A 19232-nucleotide genomic window follows, 5' to 3' on the forward strand; every position below is an offset into this window, starting at 1 on the left:
ATAGAAAAACAGCCACGAACAAAATACTACAAATGGCCACAAACTAGCAATAAGTCCTTTAATTTTTTTTTCTCTCTCTCACTCTTATCTCTACCACTAAGTCCCACAGAGTTTGTAATTCAAATGTTCAGAATTATATACCCAGGGGGTAGTCCTATACAAAGTTGGCTGTTACAGCTCTTGGGGGTGTTGAGCTGGCCTTGCAAAGCATTATAGGGCGCTGGGAAAAAATACTTCTCCTAAACTGGCCGAATTAACATTAAATAATTTGACTAACAAGGGTGAATGCAGCAAATTTGTTGCAAATAACGCTTTGGTGAAATTCATTGATCAGCACTACTCATGATCAGTCAATAACATCTGATAATTTGTTTAATTTCTATTACTGATAATTTCTATCTATACTAATAAAAGGCAAAGCCCTCACTGACTGACATCACTAATTCTCCAAGTTCTCGTGTAGGTAGAAGGCTGAAATTTGGCAGGCTCATTCCTTACAGCTTCCTTACAAAAGTTGGACAGGTTTCATTTCGAAATTCTACGCATAATAGTCATAACTGGAAGCTATTTTTCTCCATTTATTGTAATGGAGTTGAGCTCGAAAGCAGTGGGGGCGGAGTTTCGTGTGACATCATCACGCCTCCCACGTAATCACGTGAACTGACTGTCAACGCAGTGCGTAGAAAACCAGGAAGAGCTCCAAAAAGCGCTGAAGAAAACATGCATTATATAATCGAGAAGGCAGCGAAACAATAAAAAGCGAGCGAGTGACATATACAACCATATTCATGAGTGCTGCTACTTCGGAAACAAAGCAAGGTGTAAACCTAAAGTTTAAATTAAGTTCATAGACAGGCTGCCGCTGGCGTTTGTCATGCCCACAGATAATGTGGGATACAAGTTTAATGAGAGGACGCAGCATATAAACGAGAGTTTTGATCACTTTGTAACTAAGTTAAAATTGCACGTGAAGGGCTGTGCTTATGCAAATTCCGAGAGACTGTGTTTGTGGGAGATTGACAGTTAAGGCGGGTGGGGGAGTCACGTCATCATCTCCCCTTTCATTCACCTCATTTCGCTCTGAGCTGAGCTCTGCAGCTAACGCACGCAGTGTTACGGAAGCGACTTTGTGACGCTGCCACCAAATACTCACAGAAAAATCCACAAGTTAATACACACGCTGTCTCTACAGTTTCTCCACACTGAATCTTCCAGGCACTACTTACAAAAGGTTACATTGACAATCGTGTTACATTATTTTTAAAATCTTTCCTTTTCTTAGCACAAGCACAGCTGAAAAGCTTCGATGCATGTGCTCCATAACGCGTTAAAAAAATCACGCATTTAATCACACTTTGCAATACAAGCAAAGGGGAACTTCTGTCAATGCATAATTTCATGGTACACCGATTAAATTGATCAGCGCTTCCCGATTCATTTTACCCTCGCACACCCTTGGTTTGAGAAGAAGTATGAAAAAATATGCGGTTAACACAGAAAAACAGATCACCAATTGAAGCTTTATGAATAATCAATTCGCCATCAATAATTGTTTTGGTAAAGCCATACTCAGTGTATTCATTAGATTAACGGTAAAAAAGTAAGAGCGAGGGGATGTTGACTTATTGAGGCATGCAGGCAAAACCACAATAGCACGCGGGCTCGATGTAGTTCGCGTCAACTCGATCTGAATTGCGTGATCACATTCGAAAAAATATATCTTTTCAAGTTCTATTTAGTCCATATGTGTCAAACTCAAGGCCCTCGGGCCACATCCGGCCCGGCAGATCATTTTATATATTATTGTTATTAATGGCCCGGGGATATGAAGCGCTGGTAACACAATAAACTACAAATCCCATAATGCCGCGCTTCAGCTGCCTTGCCGAACACTTACCGCATTAATCAAGTCTATCTTATGATGCTGCAAGTTATTGCGAAGCTAGCCCACACGATGCCAAAGAGAAAAGTTGATTCTGAAAATAGAGCCTTTAAAAACCGATGAGAGGCTGAGTATAGGTTCACTGGCATTGCCGGTAAACCTGTGTGTCTCATTTGTGGAGCTAATGTGGCTGTAATTACAGAATTTAATCTAATACGGCACTATGAGACAAAACATCAGGATAACCTGAAAGACCTGAATGCAATGCAGAAAATACAGAAAGCAGAAGAGTTAAAGAAGAATCTGACACTTCAGCAGACGTTTTTACCCATGCAAAATCACAAAGTGATTTCAAGTGAAGCTGCTTTTATGGGAGACACAAATGCACCAGTGCAACTTGCCCCACTTTCCCTGTTGCCAAGTAATGTTGAACCAAGTCAGCACAACGGTGTTCCCAAATACGCACTTTGCTGATAAACTGAGCGCACTGCGCACTGAGTTTGCACGGCGCTTTGGTGACTTTGAAGAACAAAAAAAGAATTTTGAGTTGTTTCGCAACCGATTTGCTGTCGATGCGGAAACTGCACCTGTGCAGATTCAGATGGTGATTGAGCTGCAGTGTAATGGCACACTGAAGGCAAAGTACTATACTGCCGGGCCCGCACAGTTTATTCACTCCATTGCAAGTTGTGCAGTTGAGTTTGACACCCCTGATTTAGTCGACACAAATATCTTTGGTTGGAATGTAAGGCGAATTTACTCTTTACATTTGTATGGTGAAGAAAAATTTATGCAATGATGCCTACATTTAACTTCCATTCCTACCAAAGATATTTCTGTCGACAAAATAAAAATTCCTTCTATTTAAAATTTAAACAGAACTTGAACAGATATGATAGTTCATAATATCCATGCAGACTTGCACGTAAGAGCGGGAGTTATCTGTTTTAACAAACAGCATATTGCACTGATACGAAATAGCCTGCCCATTTAATTATTTAGGAATGGATAGATAAATTAAGATTTTGTACAAATAATGTTTTTCATTTTTCTTCCTTGATGGATTCTGCCACCCCCAGCAACAGTTGCTCGTACCCCAAAGAGTGTGTGTATATATATATATGTGTGTGTGAGTGTGTGTGTGTGTGTATATGTATGTATGTGTATATATATATACATATATATGTTTATATATGTGTGTGTGTATGTATATATATATATGTATTTGTGTGTGTATGTATGTACGTACGTACGTACATACGTATGTATGTATCTATTTGTAGATATGTATATATATGTGGATGTATGTGTGTACATATATATATGTATGGATATGTATATATATATATGTGTGTGTATATATATATATATATATATATATATATATATATATATATATATATGACTGCAACACTCATCACTCACAACAGTGACAAAACAATTACATTGACAATCATGTTACGTTATTATTAAAATGTTTCCTTTTCTTTTTCATTACTTCTTTAACACACTACTCCGCTGCGAAGCGCGGGTATTTTGCTAGTTTTATATAAAAGTGGACCATTGTGATTCTTTGCATGTTACACAATAATTTTATTGATAATACTAAGCAACAAACATGTCAGTGAAAAAAAGATAATTTTGAATCGGCTTAACAGTCACTTGCGATACATGTTTGAATTGCTTAGCAGATGCCAGTTTTTAATTATAATTTATTGCATACCAGGTATCTGCTAATACGAGATTTTGGAATAGTAACAATAACTTGTAAGCTTGAAATTAAAACTATTGCCTTAGTAACAGTAAGCAATATAGCGCAATGTAAAACAAGCATACTTGTTTGCATAAAAAATCAGCATCTAAACAAACTAAAAGCTTGCTACAAATTCTAGTACCTGGTATTAATAATTTTATTAAAAGAATTATTAAATTACATTGTTAATGTACATACAAGAATGCTGTTAGACATTGTCATTTAGAATATCAGATTCCAAGACTAATACTAATAGATGTGCTGATATACATCTTGCCTTTTAAGACTCCGGTACTAACGCAAAGGTTCCATTTACTGCATGTTTCTGTCTGTCAGTGCACCTTGCCTTCTTTTTTGAAAAAATACTGAGAATCAGTAGTTAGCAAATTATTGGCTGTTTTAGCACCAGGTGCTGGGCCTTCACATATTTCATTCAGAGCAGTCATTCAAGCTATGGTGCACATAAACAATAACACCATTTACACCTAACAGATTATGCTAAAGCAATGCTTAACAATTGCACTGGACACTGGTAAAATCAGTAAAATGTTGATATGTTGACCACAGTCTACTATTTGTCTTTAGAACTGACCAGCGCACATACCTCCATACTTCATCATTTTTCTTGTGTTTCATTTTGTCAGAAATAAATGTTTTCAATACTAGACATTTGTGTTTGATATTGGTTGTTATCAGTACTTTCATCCTTCAACAATTTGCAGAAGTGACTCACAAGCAAGTTAACATATCTCCGAAAATGTGCATGAATCCATCCAAATTGAATCTTCCTCTAATGCTATAGAATTTAGAAGAATACACAATTACATGGGCACCACAGCAGTGCAGTGTATAATATTACCACTTCAAAAAACATTTAACACCCAGGGTTTGAAGCCAACTTTGGATAGTTTCTGTGTGGAGTCTGAGAATTTTCCATTTATCTGCCCGATTTTCCTCCCACATTCTCAAACAAATGCTGGTTAGGTTAGTTATTGATACAAACTTGACCTATGTGACTGTAAGAGTTGGTATGAAGGACTTGTGATGGACTAGTATCTTAGACCAGTAAGGGCTATTTCCTACCTTTTGCCCAGTGAGGTTGGGATACACTCTGGCTCCCTGTAACTATTGGATTTAGCAGGTTTGAGAATGTTAGGTATTAAGTATGTCTTATTAAATTACTACAAAAACATATGTTCAAATTTGCTCCTTGCACTGTGCTTCTAATATACAGTACATTGAGATTGGTTTTCTTAAATTTAGCCTTTGTAGTATCTTCTGAGAGATAAATAGGTTGCTTGTCATCAATACTACACATCATAGCATAATTATACAAATTGTTAAAAACTGACTTGACATCTTAAAGATTAAATCAAAATTAAATTTTGTATTTTCTGCCATTTATATATATATTTATTTATTAGAGGTAATGGAAGGGTTTTAAAATTAATCTAAGAGAAACACTGCTAAAACAAAATATTTTTAGTATTTTAACTTAATATCACTTAGGGGTGTACGATACTGGCAAAAAATTAAATCTCAGCATTTTCTGGGACTTTGACGATAACGATAATCAGACAATATTTTGCATCCTTTATAAACGTGTTTGGAAAAGTCTTATTGATCTAGCTTGGTCTTGTTAATAAGATATTAATTGTAGCTTACTAATGAGATTAATGGAGAGAACAGTTAAGGAAAACGGGTCTTATTTATTTTCTTAAAACTTAAGTAAAATAACACAAAAACATTAAAATCACCAGTCAAAGCATTACTGAGATCAAACAATACAAGTAAACCATTTTAAAGTGGCCTACAGGATTTACATAAAAAACTGCACTATGAGTAACAAAACTATCATAATGAGAGCATTTTAAACAGACATTTACACTTAATGTAAACAAATTATGAATCCAAAGGGAATAAAATACTAATCATAATTGAACTGCAGGGCATGAACTTTACAGTCTGAATAAGCTGTAAGGTGATTTGTGCAGCATACAAGCAAGAACAAATCTCTAACATACTGTACTGTAGTGTAAAAATTCAAAGTTCTGTCAAATACTGCATAGGAAAAAAAACCAAAAACCTATAGCATTTGTAAACAAGTTCTTTCATATATTGCACAACGATACAAAAAAGCCAAACCTATAATGTTCTTAAACAAATTACTAATTTCAAATTCTGTCCACAAAGATATAAAAAAAAAATTTAAATTCTGAGGAAACTTCAAGTTGTGTAACAGAAAACACTAGTCTGTCTATAGCATCTGGTTTCAGAGCAGCAAAGTTACACGTTACATTTCCTCCAGTGCTGAAAGCCCCCTCATAAGGACTGCCTGAGGCAGGGATACACAGAAATTTTTTTTTGCAAGTTGGGGAAAATGTACTTCTTGTGTCTTCCACCACTCAAATGCATTTACATCAATGTCCAAACTTAGGTATCATCAAATAGCTCTTGATCCATTTTCAATGGTACTGTGTAGACACACTCCTTCTTTGAATTACTGTGCTTTCATGAAATAGCTGCCAAAAGACTCCTTTTTTTCTTTTTTGCTCCCTCTCTTGTGTCATCACCTACTCCAACTTCTGCAATGACAGAGGTGGGATGGAGCAGAGTAAGGTGACAGAGATATGTGCAAGTGTTTAAAAAAAGAAAGAAAAAATGTGCTTTGGAATCGAGGACCCCCTAACCAAAAACAGCTGGTAAAATAAAATGTGCCCAATAGGCATATGCCTCTTATGGAAATAAAAATAATCTGTTCAAATCCATTACATTAATTCATTTGAATGGATTAATAATTCCTCCAAACAGATTTTTATTTTTATAAATACTTTGTGTATTTTTTAGTACCAAAGTAATGAAAATATTTTAATATTAATAGTGCTTACCAAGCTGAAAAATGTATAATTGTCTTCTTCTTAGACATCATCATATTAGCAGTGTTTTTATAATAAAAAAAAAATCATATAGGTCTTTCAATTCTATGATGAGCAGTTTTATGGCTTATAAGACAAGCGCTTTTTCAGTTAACATGTAGTCTTTGTCATGCTCAAGACAAATTAAACAATAAAACCAATATATCTGAACGCATCATTCGTTAAACAACAAAAACATATGTTTTAGTTTGTCCAATTAAATATTTAGCTATACTATTTTGTTTGGTGGCTTCCCTTTTAAGAGTAGCTGTAACACTAATTAGGAATTCTCTTAGAGACTGAACGAAGAGACGGCCATCTAGTGTCAACAGCAATTCTAAGATTAATCTGTAGATGTTCAGCATATTTTGGATTACAGCAAAGCCATCCAACCACTCTGACAGAAGAATCTTCAAAGAAGAAAAACTGTTTCCTACAGATATCACTACATTTTACTATCTAAGTCACTTCAGCAACTGCTTGGGACAGGACACTAGTTAGTCGGTGGTTTACAAATTGACAGCTGACAATAAATCCCAATTAGTTCTCTCTCTGAGAAATTTCACAGCTCCATTTTATTTCCAAATCATAACTGTTGCTCCATCAGATCATAGTCAAACTGGATACATTTTTAAATCTACATTGTCAAGAGTCTTGGTAAGTGTATGAGTAATAGTCTAAAGTTTGTCATCAATCACATTAAAGATTGCTACAAAACAAACCCTAATCTCTTTAATTTAGCTTGCCAATATATTTAAAATACACAATCAGCTGTTTAAAAACCAAAATATTGGTGGTTTCACTTTCATATCAGTGTTTAACGTACAGACTTGAAAGAGATCTCAGCAGTGAATCAGAACAGAATCAGCAGCAAAACAACAGTTTTACGGCGTCAGTGATCATTTAAAAATGTGCTACTTTTACAAATGCAGATCTAAAAACAGACAAATGTCTGTTTACGTCATCTCTGGTCTATACTGAAATCCTACATGTGGGAATAAAAAAAGCATCCTTAGAAATTTCCTTTTGTGTGAATTCAAGGTTCAAGTATCATCTACAGCAGCGTTTCTCAACCTTTTAGTATTTGCGACCCGAGTTTTCATAACAGCCCCAGGAGCCCACTAATACCAATTTGTTCTTTTTTAATTACATAGATTACAACCATAGATGCATATTTTATTATATCTACTTAACTTTTGTCGACATTTATCTAACTCTATTTATTTTTCTAGTATCAGAATGTAGTTTAAGTTAATTTGTTTTGGTTTCAATAGATGTATTTTTCAGATTTTTGATTGTTGTTTTCTTTTTTTCACATCTTTGCACCCCCTTTTTGTTACTTTGCGCCTCCCTAGGGGGGCCCGCCCCACAGTTTGAGAACCAATGATCTACAGGGTAAATTGTGTTTTTTCATTGTTAGCTTGCATTTTTGTTTAGCAAGTGAATTGAGCATCCCAATTACAATAATAGATATTCAATGTATAGTGTTTTCACTTTCTATTAGGATTTATAAATACACTGGTCTGGTAATCTTTGAATCTCTTAAGATTATTGAAGGAAGTCAAATACCACCGGAAAACTTAGTGAGCAGAAGTTAATAATATTATATTAAATATCACTTATTGAAATAAACATTGGTGTGATTTTATAATGGCAATTTTAATAGGTACATATAACTTCGATGTTCACTGGATAGTTGAAATGACCGTTTCCAACGAAAAATTACCACTTTTCCTAAGAATCTGCCCCTATACAGATGCTTACTTGGTATCGACCATGTAAAGGTACCTATCTATACCTTATAGAAAGAAGGATTTAAGAAGTTGTTTAAAAAACTGCATGCAAAAATGCATTCTTAAAATCTGTAATCTCTATGTATTAGAGAAGTATTATAAGCACATGAAAAAAGTAGACACTATATTTAACTAAGTATTAAAACGTAAGAGTTAGGATTGAAAAGACTTATGCCTACATATTTATTATTATTCAGTATGGGTTAGAAACCAATAATAGTTCATTGAACCAAAGGTTAGACATGCAGGAGAGCTGGAGAATGATGGGTCCCTTGCTTAGAGAGGGAATGTGAACTCTTTGGCTGTATACAATAGTAGCAAGAGTCAATCTAGTGGGGAGTAAGGATAGGCCTTGTCAAACAGAAATGATGGACAGAGAGGGGTTTGTCACCCCCTTAACTAAGAAATATTAGTAGAATTACAAGCAAAATTAGAGTAGTGAAATGACAGGAATCAGATGAGGGTGAATAATGGCTTGTATGATAAGAACTGTAATAAATGTAAGAGATGCCTATGTTTCATGGCTCAAGTCATCTGAATTGAGTATGTATGTGCGCCGTACAATAAAGCCTGATTCTAATTCTAATTTTGCAGCCTGCGTAGTGTAGTGTCCCTCGATGGCTCCCGGTGGCAAGCGGTTTCACTGCCCGCCCATCACACATGGCTGTCCCGTTCGTTCTCGGTGGGCGGCTGGTAATGCTGCAAGCAGTGGCTGGCTGGATGGAGGTGATTTTGCTGCTCGCACAGTGTAGTGTCCCTCGGGTGGCCGCTGGCGGCAAGTGGTTTCACTGCCCGCCCACCACACACGGCTGCCCCGTTCGTTCTCGTTGGGTGGCTGGTAATGCTGCAAGTGGTGACCTGGTTGAGGCTGACGGAGGCCATTGAGAGTGAACGGGGCGGTGGGGGTTAGCATTCTAGTGTGCCTTGGTTGGCTGCTGTTGAATGGGGACAGTGGTGGGCGATTCGCTGCCCACCTTTGGCCGCACCGTGTTCGTTCTCGGTGGGCGGACGCTGCAGGCAGCATACTGTAGTGGAGGTGACTGTGAGGTGGGCTGGTGATGAACCGCCTGTCGATGCCCCCATTCATTCTCAATAGCAAGCCTGCTTGTACCGTTACTCACAACTTGTCTCTTGTCAGTACATCAGACGTGTTGACGACTAGTGCCTTCCTGCTGTGATAGCGTGTACAGTGCTGTGCAGAAGAGCTCATCTTAAACTTTTGTCTTCGCCCTTCAACAATGTCTCTGAAACACAAATCTGATGCAAGTGCTGGTGATACAGTCAAAAAGAGAAAAACCATCACCATTGAAAATAAAGCAGAAATAATAAAAAGGTCAGAGAGAGGTGAAACTCCATCATTCATTGGCAGAGCACTTGGTTATAGTTGGTCAACAATAGCATTTATTAAATTTATGTACCTGTTCCGACTTGCATACAAATTCAACTTAAGAACAAACCTACAATCCCTATCTCGTACATAACCCAGGGACTGCCTGTACATAATCTGGAACCATCACAATGTAAATCATAAAACAATATATGTATAATATACACCTGTACATACTAGGATTGTCAATAACATTATAAAATTACTTCAATACTCATTTCTCATGGTACTGATTATGCATCCTGCATTACAAACACACTTTCAGTTCAGTATGGCTAGAGTTGCAGCTCCATATACACCAAAATTACATACGTTAAGTTAATATGGCAACTTTGGTGGGTTTGGAGCCTTCACTAGCACACTTAATTGACAAAGAGGGCAGCCAGAGTGGTATCTGGAATTAGTATGGCTTTGTGGCAAACAGATGCAGAAAACCATAAGCTAACATACAAGCCTGTATGCAAGACTTGCTACTGCACAAGGCCAACTAAAGCTGTGAACACAATCAATTTCACTTATAAACTTAAAGGACTATTGAACAATTCAATACAAAGAATTTCTAGAGGTATCTTATACAAGTATAAACCTGTAAAATTACTGCGTTTGAAGTAATCATTTTCTACAGGTTCAAATGTTTTTTTGTTTTCAATTAAACATTTAAAACAGGCATCTGCAAGTATTTGTACCGGTGGGACAGTTTTAATCTGTGCTGTCATTTGGGTCAACAGTTTTTAGCACTGTGGTTCCTTCCCTCCCTGGATTGTTAACCTGTTGCCACAACATGCGTTATTTTCTTTTATTACGTGTGATTTTAAAATCATCTATCATGACATTTACAAAATAATTGAAGGATCTCTTAACAGTGGTCAACTGCATAAATAGTGGCATGACTCTTGCATGTATGCCTGTGTGTGTATTTAGAATTTGAGGGTCAATTTTTCCAGGCCAAAAATTGCACATTCAGATGTTAGTCTTTCTTGCAAAAAATGTGGAAGTTACAAAGTTTATCACAGTTTATTTACACAAAAATGCAATGTGCACTGTTTGCATTTATTAAAAACATTTAAATCTGTTAGTAGTCTGCTTGCATGTTACTTTACTGAACAACTGCTTAGACAAGACCACATTAATGGACTTTTTATTTGAATGTTTGTTTTCAAATTTTTATGTATACAGTTTACCAAAGATTGCAATACTTGTTCATTTAATGACAGTTATGACATTTCACTGTACTACCTCAATGATAGTATTAGTTTTTATCAAAGTTAAAAAAAAAAAGTTGAGTTGATCATGCAAAAACTTTTTTTATCGTTTACAAAGCTTTACTGTTACTTTTTACCAAAGCTTGCACTACCTTATGCATTTAATGACTAAACTTTCTAATATTTGCTTTCATCAATAAAAAGAATTTAAGGTATATAAATTAATTACATTTTTGTATGTTTTATTGACTCAATATACTAAATTGAATATCAAAAATTGTATCAAACTTCAACGCATTTCTTAGCATCATATCAAAGTTTGAAATTTTGTTATTGTGACAACTCTAGCAGATGCATTACAATCTGTGATTAAAGTGGTAATGAATAAAGAGCTTTGTCTTTTCTTATATAAAAAACAGAGAAACAGAAAAGGAGAGAGGGGGCATAGCACCTTTCCCATGCTCAAGGTCAAATATAAGTAGAAGAGATATAAACCAATAATGGTTGGGAAAAAACATGATATGTGAGTTGTTTCTTTAAGGAACATAAATTCATGAAATTACTTAATTTTACAGAGCAAATGTATACAATGAAGCATTAAAATCTGATTCAAAACTGTGATAGGAGTTAATCCAGTGACTAGGCACATATATTAAAAATAAAATGTTACCAATTAATACAGAAAATATTTTGGCACAGGATGTCACATAACAATGGAAAAACCTTAAAAACTCAAAAATGTGTAATGGAAGGAGCCCTAAACAGGCAAAGGCCTAGTAGAAACTTTTATCAATTCTTGGGTAATAAAGTACCTTTTCCATTTCATGCATCAGCAAAACACAGACTGTAACAAAATGAAGAAAATAAAAAAAAAACAATCAAAAATATAATTTTTCAGAAAAATTACATATGAATGCAATGTAATGGATGACCTTTTCAGACACTTACCTGGATGAGAACATATTATAAATATATTGCATATCCACAGCCTTGATTATGTATTAAGAAAATAATGAATGAAAAACCTTCCTTTACCTTCGTCGTGCACTCATATCCACTGGCTCATCCCCGATATTTTCTTTCCCAGTCTTGCTGATTAATCTGGAATCTGTATGAGCCCTCAAACTGCCATTGAGTTTCTCTTCAAAACCACCTCCACCACCTATACCCTTGGTGGAAGACAGGTCTGGAACACCAGCTCCTTCATTAGAGGCCAAGTCCTTGCGTTTGAGAAGGGCTAGCATCTTCAGGCGCTCCATTGCTTCATGACCCTCCATTTTCAATCGTTTAGCAATTGCTTCTTCCCTCTCATCCTGTTGTTGCTCCAGACCACGCTTCATCACATTTAGTCTTAGAGGATCTTCACTCATTCTTTCCATCCTATAACAGAGTGGGAGAACATAGTAAGACTATTTAACTAACACTTAATAATGTGATGCACAGTATTTACAGAATGTTAAAAAATACTGGATATAATTAAACAATTAAGATAGTAATTCATAATCCATCACTCTTATAACATGTATGACTTGGATTTAATTTGTGGCAGAAGGGGGATTTCTACCCACAATGTAACCGAAAATCAAGGATTTTAGCATAGAGTTATAAGGAATGACATAATCAAAACAGACTGCTTTCATTTATCTTACCATATGTATTAAAATTATTCAAGGAAATTTCTGTTCAGTGACTGAAAAATAAACACTTTTCAATATAATAAAAACAAAAATTCAAATATAATTATGTCCTGACCAGATAAACTAGTGAATACCAAAATTATTCAGATTATTTTCATTTTCAACTCTTTAAAAGCTACTTTTGTAATACTACATTATTGAAAATAAGGTTTGTCTGCAAGTCACTTTTTCAGGTTTATGACACATTGTATTAAGCTTTCTAAATATTCATTTAATAGACAGATCATAGTAATTTAAATTTAAAATATCACAAACCATTAATGCTTTAACTTAAAATCTTTTTCCCCCCACACTTGTCCAAACTTTAAATGTTACTTGTGTGAAATCAATCACATGTCAATGAATACTTAATCAATTTCTTTAAATTCCTGTAAAACACTCCTTGCTTTCTTGTTTTGAAGGTGTCTCATCTAAGTGATCAGACTTTACTATGCATGCTTGTGTACACTGCATTGGACTGACATGAACTGCAGTAATGAATAGTTACTGAAGACTTCATTCCATTCTCTTCTGTACTATCTGAATATATTGTATACATCATTATTAGTGATTTTACTGAGAGTTCTGCAAAGTCACAGAAATGTTCAGGAACTTTACTGAACTCTGAAATCCAATGAGGTCAACGGAAGAGGAAGAATTGAACTAGATTACTGGATTATAATGGTGCAATGTTATTTTAAGTATCCTAGAAGAGTAGTGAAGCATCTGCCAACTATGCTGGTCCAATTATTACGGTCAAAAATTTGACCTGAGCTGTGAGGCAGCAGTGCTCACATCTGTGGCACAGTTCTTTAACCAATAAAAGAAACGGATGCAATGAAAACCACAAAAACAAAAAAAAAATGTGAATTTAAATTTAAAAATATATACATATCATTACATTCACAGAGTTCCAATCTTCGGTAACACATTGGCTGAGCCAAGCAGCATGGGACTGAATCATTTCATTGTTTAAAGTCAAGGCTCTGGGTGCAACTATAACATCTTTTTGTTTCCACTTGAACTGTGCAGATACTTTGCACTTTTTTCCTCCGACAAGAAGATAAGATAATAAGCTCCATGTAAATAGTATTAAATCTTTTGTTTTTATTATTCATAGGGTCAGGGGTAATTTTGTGGCTGAGTGGTGTATACAAGTATAAAATAATGTAGCAGAGATGGTGCTTGAAAAATGTGCCCCAATTGAACCATGCATACTTTCACAGTCATGTTGCTATCATTAAAGCCAGCCATACGCTACCTATTAAGCTTGCAGGACTAATTGAAAATTCCTAGAAAAGGGGCTTACAGGAACAATATGCAGGATTAATTTATTAATTATAGCAAACAACCAATTATTTACAATGTAAATGTTCCCGTGCATGAGGATGGATTGTTTAGTCTGTCAAAGGCAAAGCCTAGACACTTTGTCAATATTTCCCATGTTCAAAAACTTGGCAAAATTTTTGGCAAAAATTTGAAACATTGCAATGCTGAATTTTTTTTTTATGAAATCTTAGAGAAACACAGCAACTAGCTAACCAACCAAAATAAATGGAATAAATGGTCTCCCTTGGTACTTCAAACTTTATTAAGTACTGTATGTTGATGTCTTTACACTCAGCATGTCACCAAAAAAAAAAAACCAAAAAAAAAAAAAAAAACCAAGAACTAATATGAAATTAAATATTTTCTTTTAATTTTATAAACATTCAAACTGGAGGCATATAAGGTTAGCTACACTTAACTTCTCGGAGAACTAGCTTATCTCATAAACAATGTTCTATTATTCTTAAATACGATATTTTTTGATAACCTGTAAGGTATTTACTTATACAAATCAGTTAGGGGTGGGCTGAGTTATCCAACTTATACAGATTAATAAGTGAAGCTCAGTGTTTGCTAATTGTCAGGCAGAGATGGAGCAGCATAAAGTTACTAGTTAGCTTTAGGTGTGGAGAGTCCATACTATAACATGGTAACAGCATATTCACCAAGCAATGGACTCAACAAGGCCCCCCACACCAAAAGGATGGTATTGTTGCTTCTTTTACTTAGGGCTCATTACATTAAGACCATTTATTGTATTGTTGCATCTCTGTGGCGTGATATGATTGGAACCGATTTAGGTAACCTCTATCCCAATATATATTTTTTATGATTCATAAATCTTAACAACTGAAACAATAACTTAAACTACTTTCCCCCCCCCCCAAGTATTATATTTTAATAATGTGAGAATGATTGGCTACAATACTCCTTCTGTGGAAACAGTAAACAGTAGTTTAAAATGCATGGATGCAATATATACAGTATAATTAATTATAAGTCATGTTATACCATAAATACTTTTTAACAGTGTGAAACCTTAAAGACACTATTAAATCCGACTACATATAAAAGTCCATCTTTACTTGCAATCCTTTGTGAATCCCCATCCATTTTCATCCCTGCATACATTCAACTTTTACTCAGAATTGCCAATGTCAAACTCAGGAATGTGGACTGCATTGTTATCATTCTAGCTTGAGGTACACAAACTTTTACAGCTGGCACATTACTGTCATGCAAAAAACAGAACAATGATAAAAATTAAAATTACAGGTAACTCCTTTGTAGTGTGCTATAGAGGTTTGGTAAAGACAGATTTGAACATATTTTCAAGTCTAAATCTGAACAGTTTTCTTTCATTGCCTCGTACTAATTTGCATTTGCAGGTTCATTTTCTCAACTTTTCCCCTTATAACGAACACAAAGCAATGGCATTCTATCTTGATGAGGAAACATTTGTCAATGGTAGGAAAAATGAATGTGGTTAAGAACAATATTTCTCCTTTTGACAAAGAATTTGTCACTAAAAACAAACCATTAGCTCCTTCTTTATTTAAATATCCTGAATTAAGCCTGAATGGTATTGAAACCCACACCTAGCTAAACTTAAAACACTTTACACCCAATAAGCAATATTTTGAAATGTAATTTGTTGAAAAGAAGCTTGCACCAAAACCAAATAGTCTTTAGTTGCAAATTAGAAAATTGCCCACTACATCCCCACCTCAGAGTCCAAAAATTCTACTTTCATCTACAATATAGATACAACTATTAGGTGTTACTGAGTCTTTCTTATTCTCTTCGGTGTTTTTTATGCTATGCCCTGCCACTTTTGTAAGATTATTCAGGATTTTAGGTTGTTATTATAGCCAATAAAAAGCTTTAAATATTAGAAACTCCATTATATGCTGTCATAGGTTTATTTGAAGCAAATGGTATGGCATACTGCATCACTGAAGTGCCCAGAGGGGAGATGATTTTGGTTACACATTTTTTTCCTTTTCTACAACCATCTGGTTTTGTAAATAGTCATTTTTAGAGGGGGAAAAATCTGTGTACTCCTTTAATTTTAGTTACAAACTTTGTAATTTTATTAATGACCTGATTAACATAACATGTATTTGTGTATGCTTGCGTTAATCTATTTTATTAATACAACACTTTCCATGGTCAAAGAACTTCACAAATATTCTTAAAAAGAGCCAAGCAAAACCCTAAAACATACTGGATAGAAATTAGCATTAAATACCATCTAAAAGATAAAAAAAAAAAATATATGTTAGCGCCAGAAAACAAAACACAAGAATAAAGAATAAAATGAATAGTACAAGACAATGAAAAAATAGTTTGAGATACAAATTTCCACGAGAAGAACCTCAACGGAGGGCATAAACCAAGAACGAGGGGGTAAAGATACTGGTGGCCTCTAGGTTACAATGCCTTCAAGATCAAATGTGTTTGAAATTGCCTTTAACAAGAACAAACTGAGTCAGTAAATCAAGCAACTTTAAGGGGTCATTTCAAGTCAACTGTTATATGCACACAGTACAATGAAATTCATACTTGCACGTCTCCTCAGAACAGTTGAAAACAAAATAAAATACAAATATACTGTATATACACACATACCTATATATATGTTGCAGCCTTTGTATACTTTATATATTATATAAATACCATCCCCTAGGATACTCTTGTACTTTCAATTAGCCAACTTGCCTTCTTTTCTGAGTTCATATTTGTACTTCTTTCCATGTCACCACATTGAAAATCACTGCTGCACGTCTTCAGTAAATTCCTGATGTCAGCGGTGATCAACAGTTTCTTATTAGGAAATATGTGAATTGTCCGCGAAGTTGCTGGCGCAAGCGGGCACGGGGGAGGGAGAGCGAAGCGAGGACAGCTGCTCTACAGGCTTTTAAATGATAAACACGCAGCGCCACAAGCACAACATGCAGCTCGGTGCGCTCTGCCACCCCCTTCCAAACGCGAACGGCAGAGGCGTGAAGTGCGCCCAGCGGGACGATCAAAGCGAGCTTTTCCCCCTAGTGTGTATAAAGTCAATATATGTGTGTGTTTAAGTATGTATGTTCCAGCATCACTTCCGAACGGCTGAAGCGATTTTCATGAAACCTGGCACACATGGTTCTCATTGGTCAACTAAAAACACTGTAGGGTGAAATCAACCTTAACCCACACCATTCTGGGTAGGGTGGGGGGAGATCTTGCGGTATTGTATGCATGTTATCTTCCACCTGACACTCGGAATGACCATCAAAGGGTAAACTGGAGGTGACTGTCAGCATTCTTTATGTCTGAGCACCACCGCACGCCAGGTGCTTTTGAAATTAAATAGAGTTGGCCGGGTTGACATCCCAACTATTTTTGGGACTCATTCTGCCTTTGTGACTCGAGCTGCCATATATATCTTACATATAAAGCATTCTAACAATCTTGCGGTCTTGTATGCATGTTATTATCCAGCTGATGCTCGGAACGTTTCTGTTGTGCTCCGTAAAAGCAACCGACAGTTTTATCATGAAAAATCTGCAGTATTATTTATTTGTTGTTTAATGTTTGTTTTTGTTAACTATATTTTCATCTTGCATTATTCTAATTGTAACACTGTTGTAGTGGTAATAGAATTAAATCAACCTAATAATAATATTAATTTAATTGACATTTTTTTTACGTCGTCAAAAATTATGCATGTAAAAACTTATTACTACACCACAAAACAAAAATTAATCTGTCAAAAAACCCTAAAAAAGGCTTCATAATTTCCCATTTGTTTTACACTACTTTGAATGTATTCCGCAATTATATTTTAATTAAAATAGGCTATTATATTATATACTAGCAAAATACCCGCGCTTCGCAGCGGAGAAGTAGTGTGTTAAAGTTATGTTAAAGAAAAGGAAACATTTTAAAAATAACGTAACATGACTGTCAATGTAATTGTTTTGTGACTGTTATGAGTGTTGCTGTCATCAAGGATTTGATTATCAGTATTTCTTTCAATCAGGTTTGTATTTGGAGGATGTGTTGTGTTCAAGTTATATTCCGTGTTTGTCAACCGTTGTAAAGATAACAGGTTTCATTCATCGAAGTGTTCACTACCCAAATTGGTACTCGTGAATCTAAGATGTTTAACAGGCATTCCTGGTATTAAGTTGTGGATTTGCCTGCGAATATTTAGCGGCAACGTGTCTATGAACTTAATTTAAACTTAAGCCCTACACCTTGCTTTCCTATTGATACGTCTACAAAGGCTTGTTCAGATTCAGAGGGTTGTTCCTTTCTTACTGCATCAATAAACAGCTCGTCTTCCTCTTTATCTGAGACATCACACACTGCATGCACGGGTTTACCTTTCCCAGTCCTGCAAACTTTAGCGATGTGGTTCAATTTACCACATTTTTTACACTGTCTTCCTTTAGCTGGACATTAACTTTTTCCACCGTGTGCTTTGTTTCCACAGTAGCTGCACTTATGAATATGCTTCTATGCATCACTCGCTTCATATTCTTTTGCTGCCTTCTCAATTGTGTAATGCATTTTTTGTTCAGCGCTCTTTGGAGCTTTTGCTTGTTGTCTGTGTACTGCGTTCACAGTCAGTTCACGTGAGCCGCTCGGAGTACATGCATTGAAGGTTTGCTATCTTGTGCGATCTTGCGATGTCCACAGCTTTATTTAATGTTAGCTCAGACCCGGCACTTAAAAGTTTCTCTCGCACTTTTGCTGAGTTTGTGCCAAACACTATTCTATCCCTGACCATCTCATCTTTGTTTGCATAAGCACAGTCCTTCACCAGCAATTTTAACTCTGTTACAAAGTGATCAAAAGTCTCGTTTATACCTTGCATCTTCTCACTAAACTTATATCTCGCGAAAAGCGTATTCGTCTTAGGCATTACAAACGCCTCGTAGCGGCAGCGTGTCTATTGGATTGCTGCTGACGGATGGCCTTATATGGGCAGGCACTCAATTATGTGATCTTACAGTTAACAGTGGTCTAACAAATATGTCTTTCACACTACCAGAAGATTGATATTTACTGAAGTACTTTAAAACAGTGTAACAAGAAATGAACTCTTCCTCACCGTGGTATGTTAATTTTAATGCAAAGTCTTCTTTGAATCTAAACCTGCAACTGAGGTGCAATGTATGCCATAAAGGTGAACACTTAATGAGGAACCAACCAGTTTGACCACTAACTGGCACTATATTGACTCGTCCCTCAAAAATCCTTGAAAACCATCACATCACTGTGCCACAACTCCCATTTTCATTT

The 19232-nt window shown here is 35.6% G+C and overlaps 1 protein-coding gene across 6 annotated transcripts in view; it reads right to left on the reverse strand.

The window, feature by feature from the left end:
* The window catches only part of gatad2b (GATA zinc finger domain containing 2B), a 277061-nt gene that overhangs the window by 134045 nt on the left and 123784 nt on the right, over nt 1–19232 (reverse strand). For all 6 annotated transcript variants that reach the window (XM_039752811.1, XM_039752806.1, XM_039752827.1 and 3 more), the window contains exon 2: nt 11968–12312. In XM_039752811.1, the coding sequence (XP_039608745.1) occupies nt 11968–12311 (344 nt within the window). In that variant the 5' untranslated portion in view covers nt 12312. The remainder of the gene's footprint in view (nt 1–11967; nt 12313–19232) is intronic.

This window comes from Polypterus senegalus, chromosome 1 (assembly GCF_016835505.1).
Source record: "Polypterus senegalus isolate Bchr_013 chromosome 1, ASM1683550v1, whole genome shotgun sequence".
NCBI lineage: Eukaryota > Metazoa > Chordata > Cladistia > Polypteriformes > Polypteridae > Polypterus > Polypterus senegalus.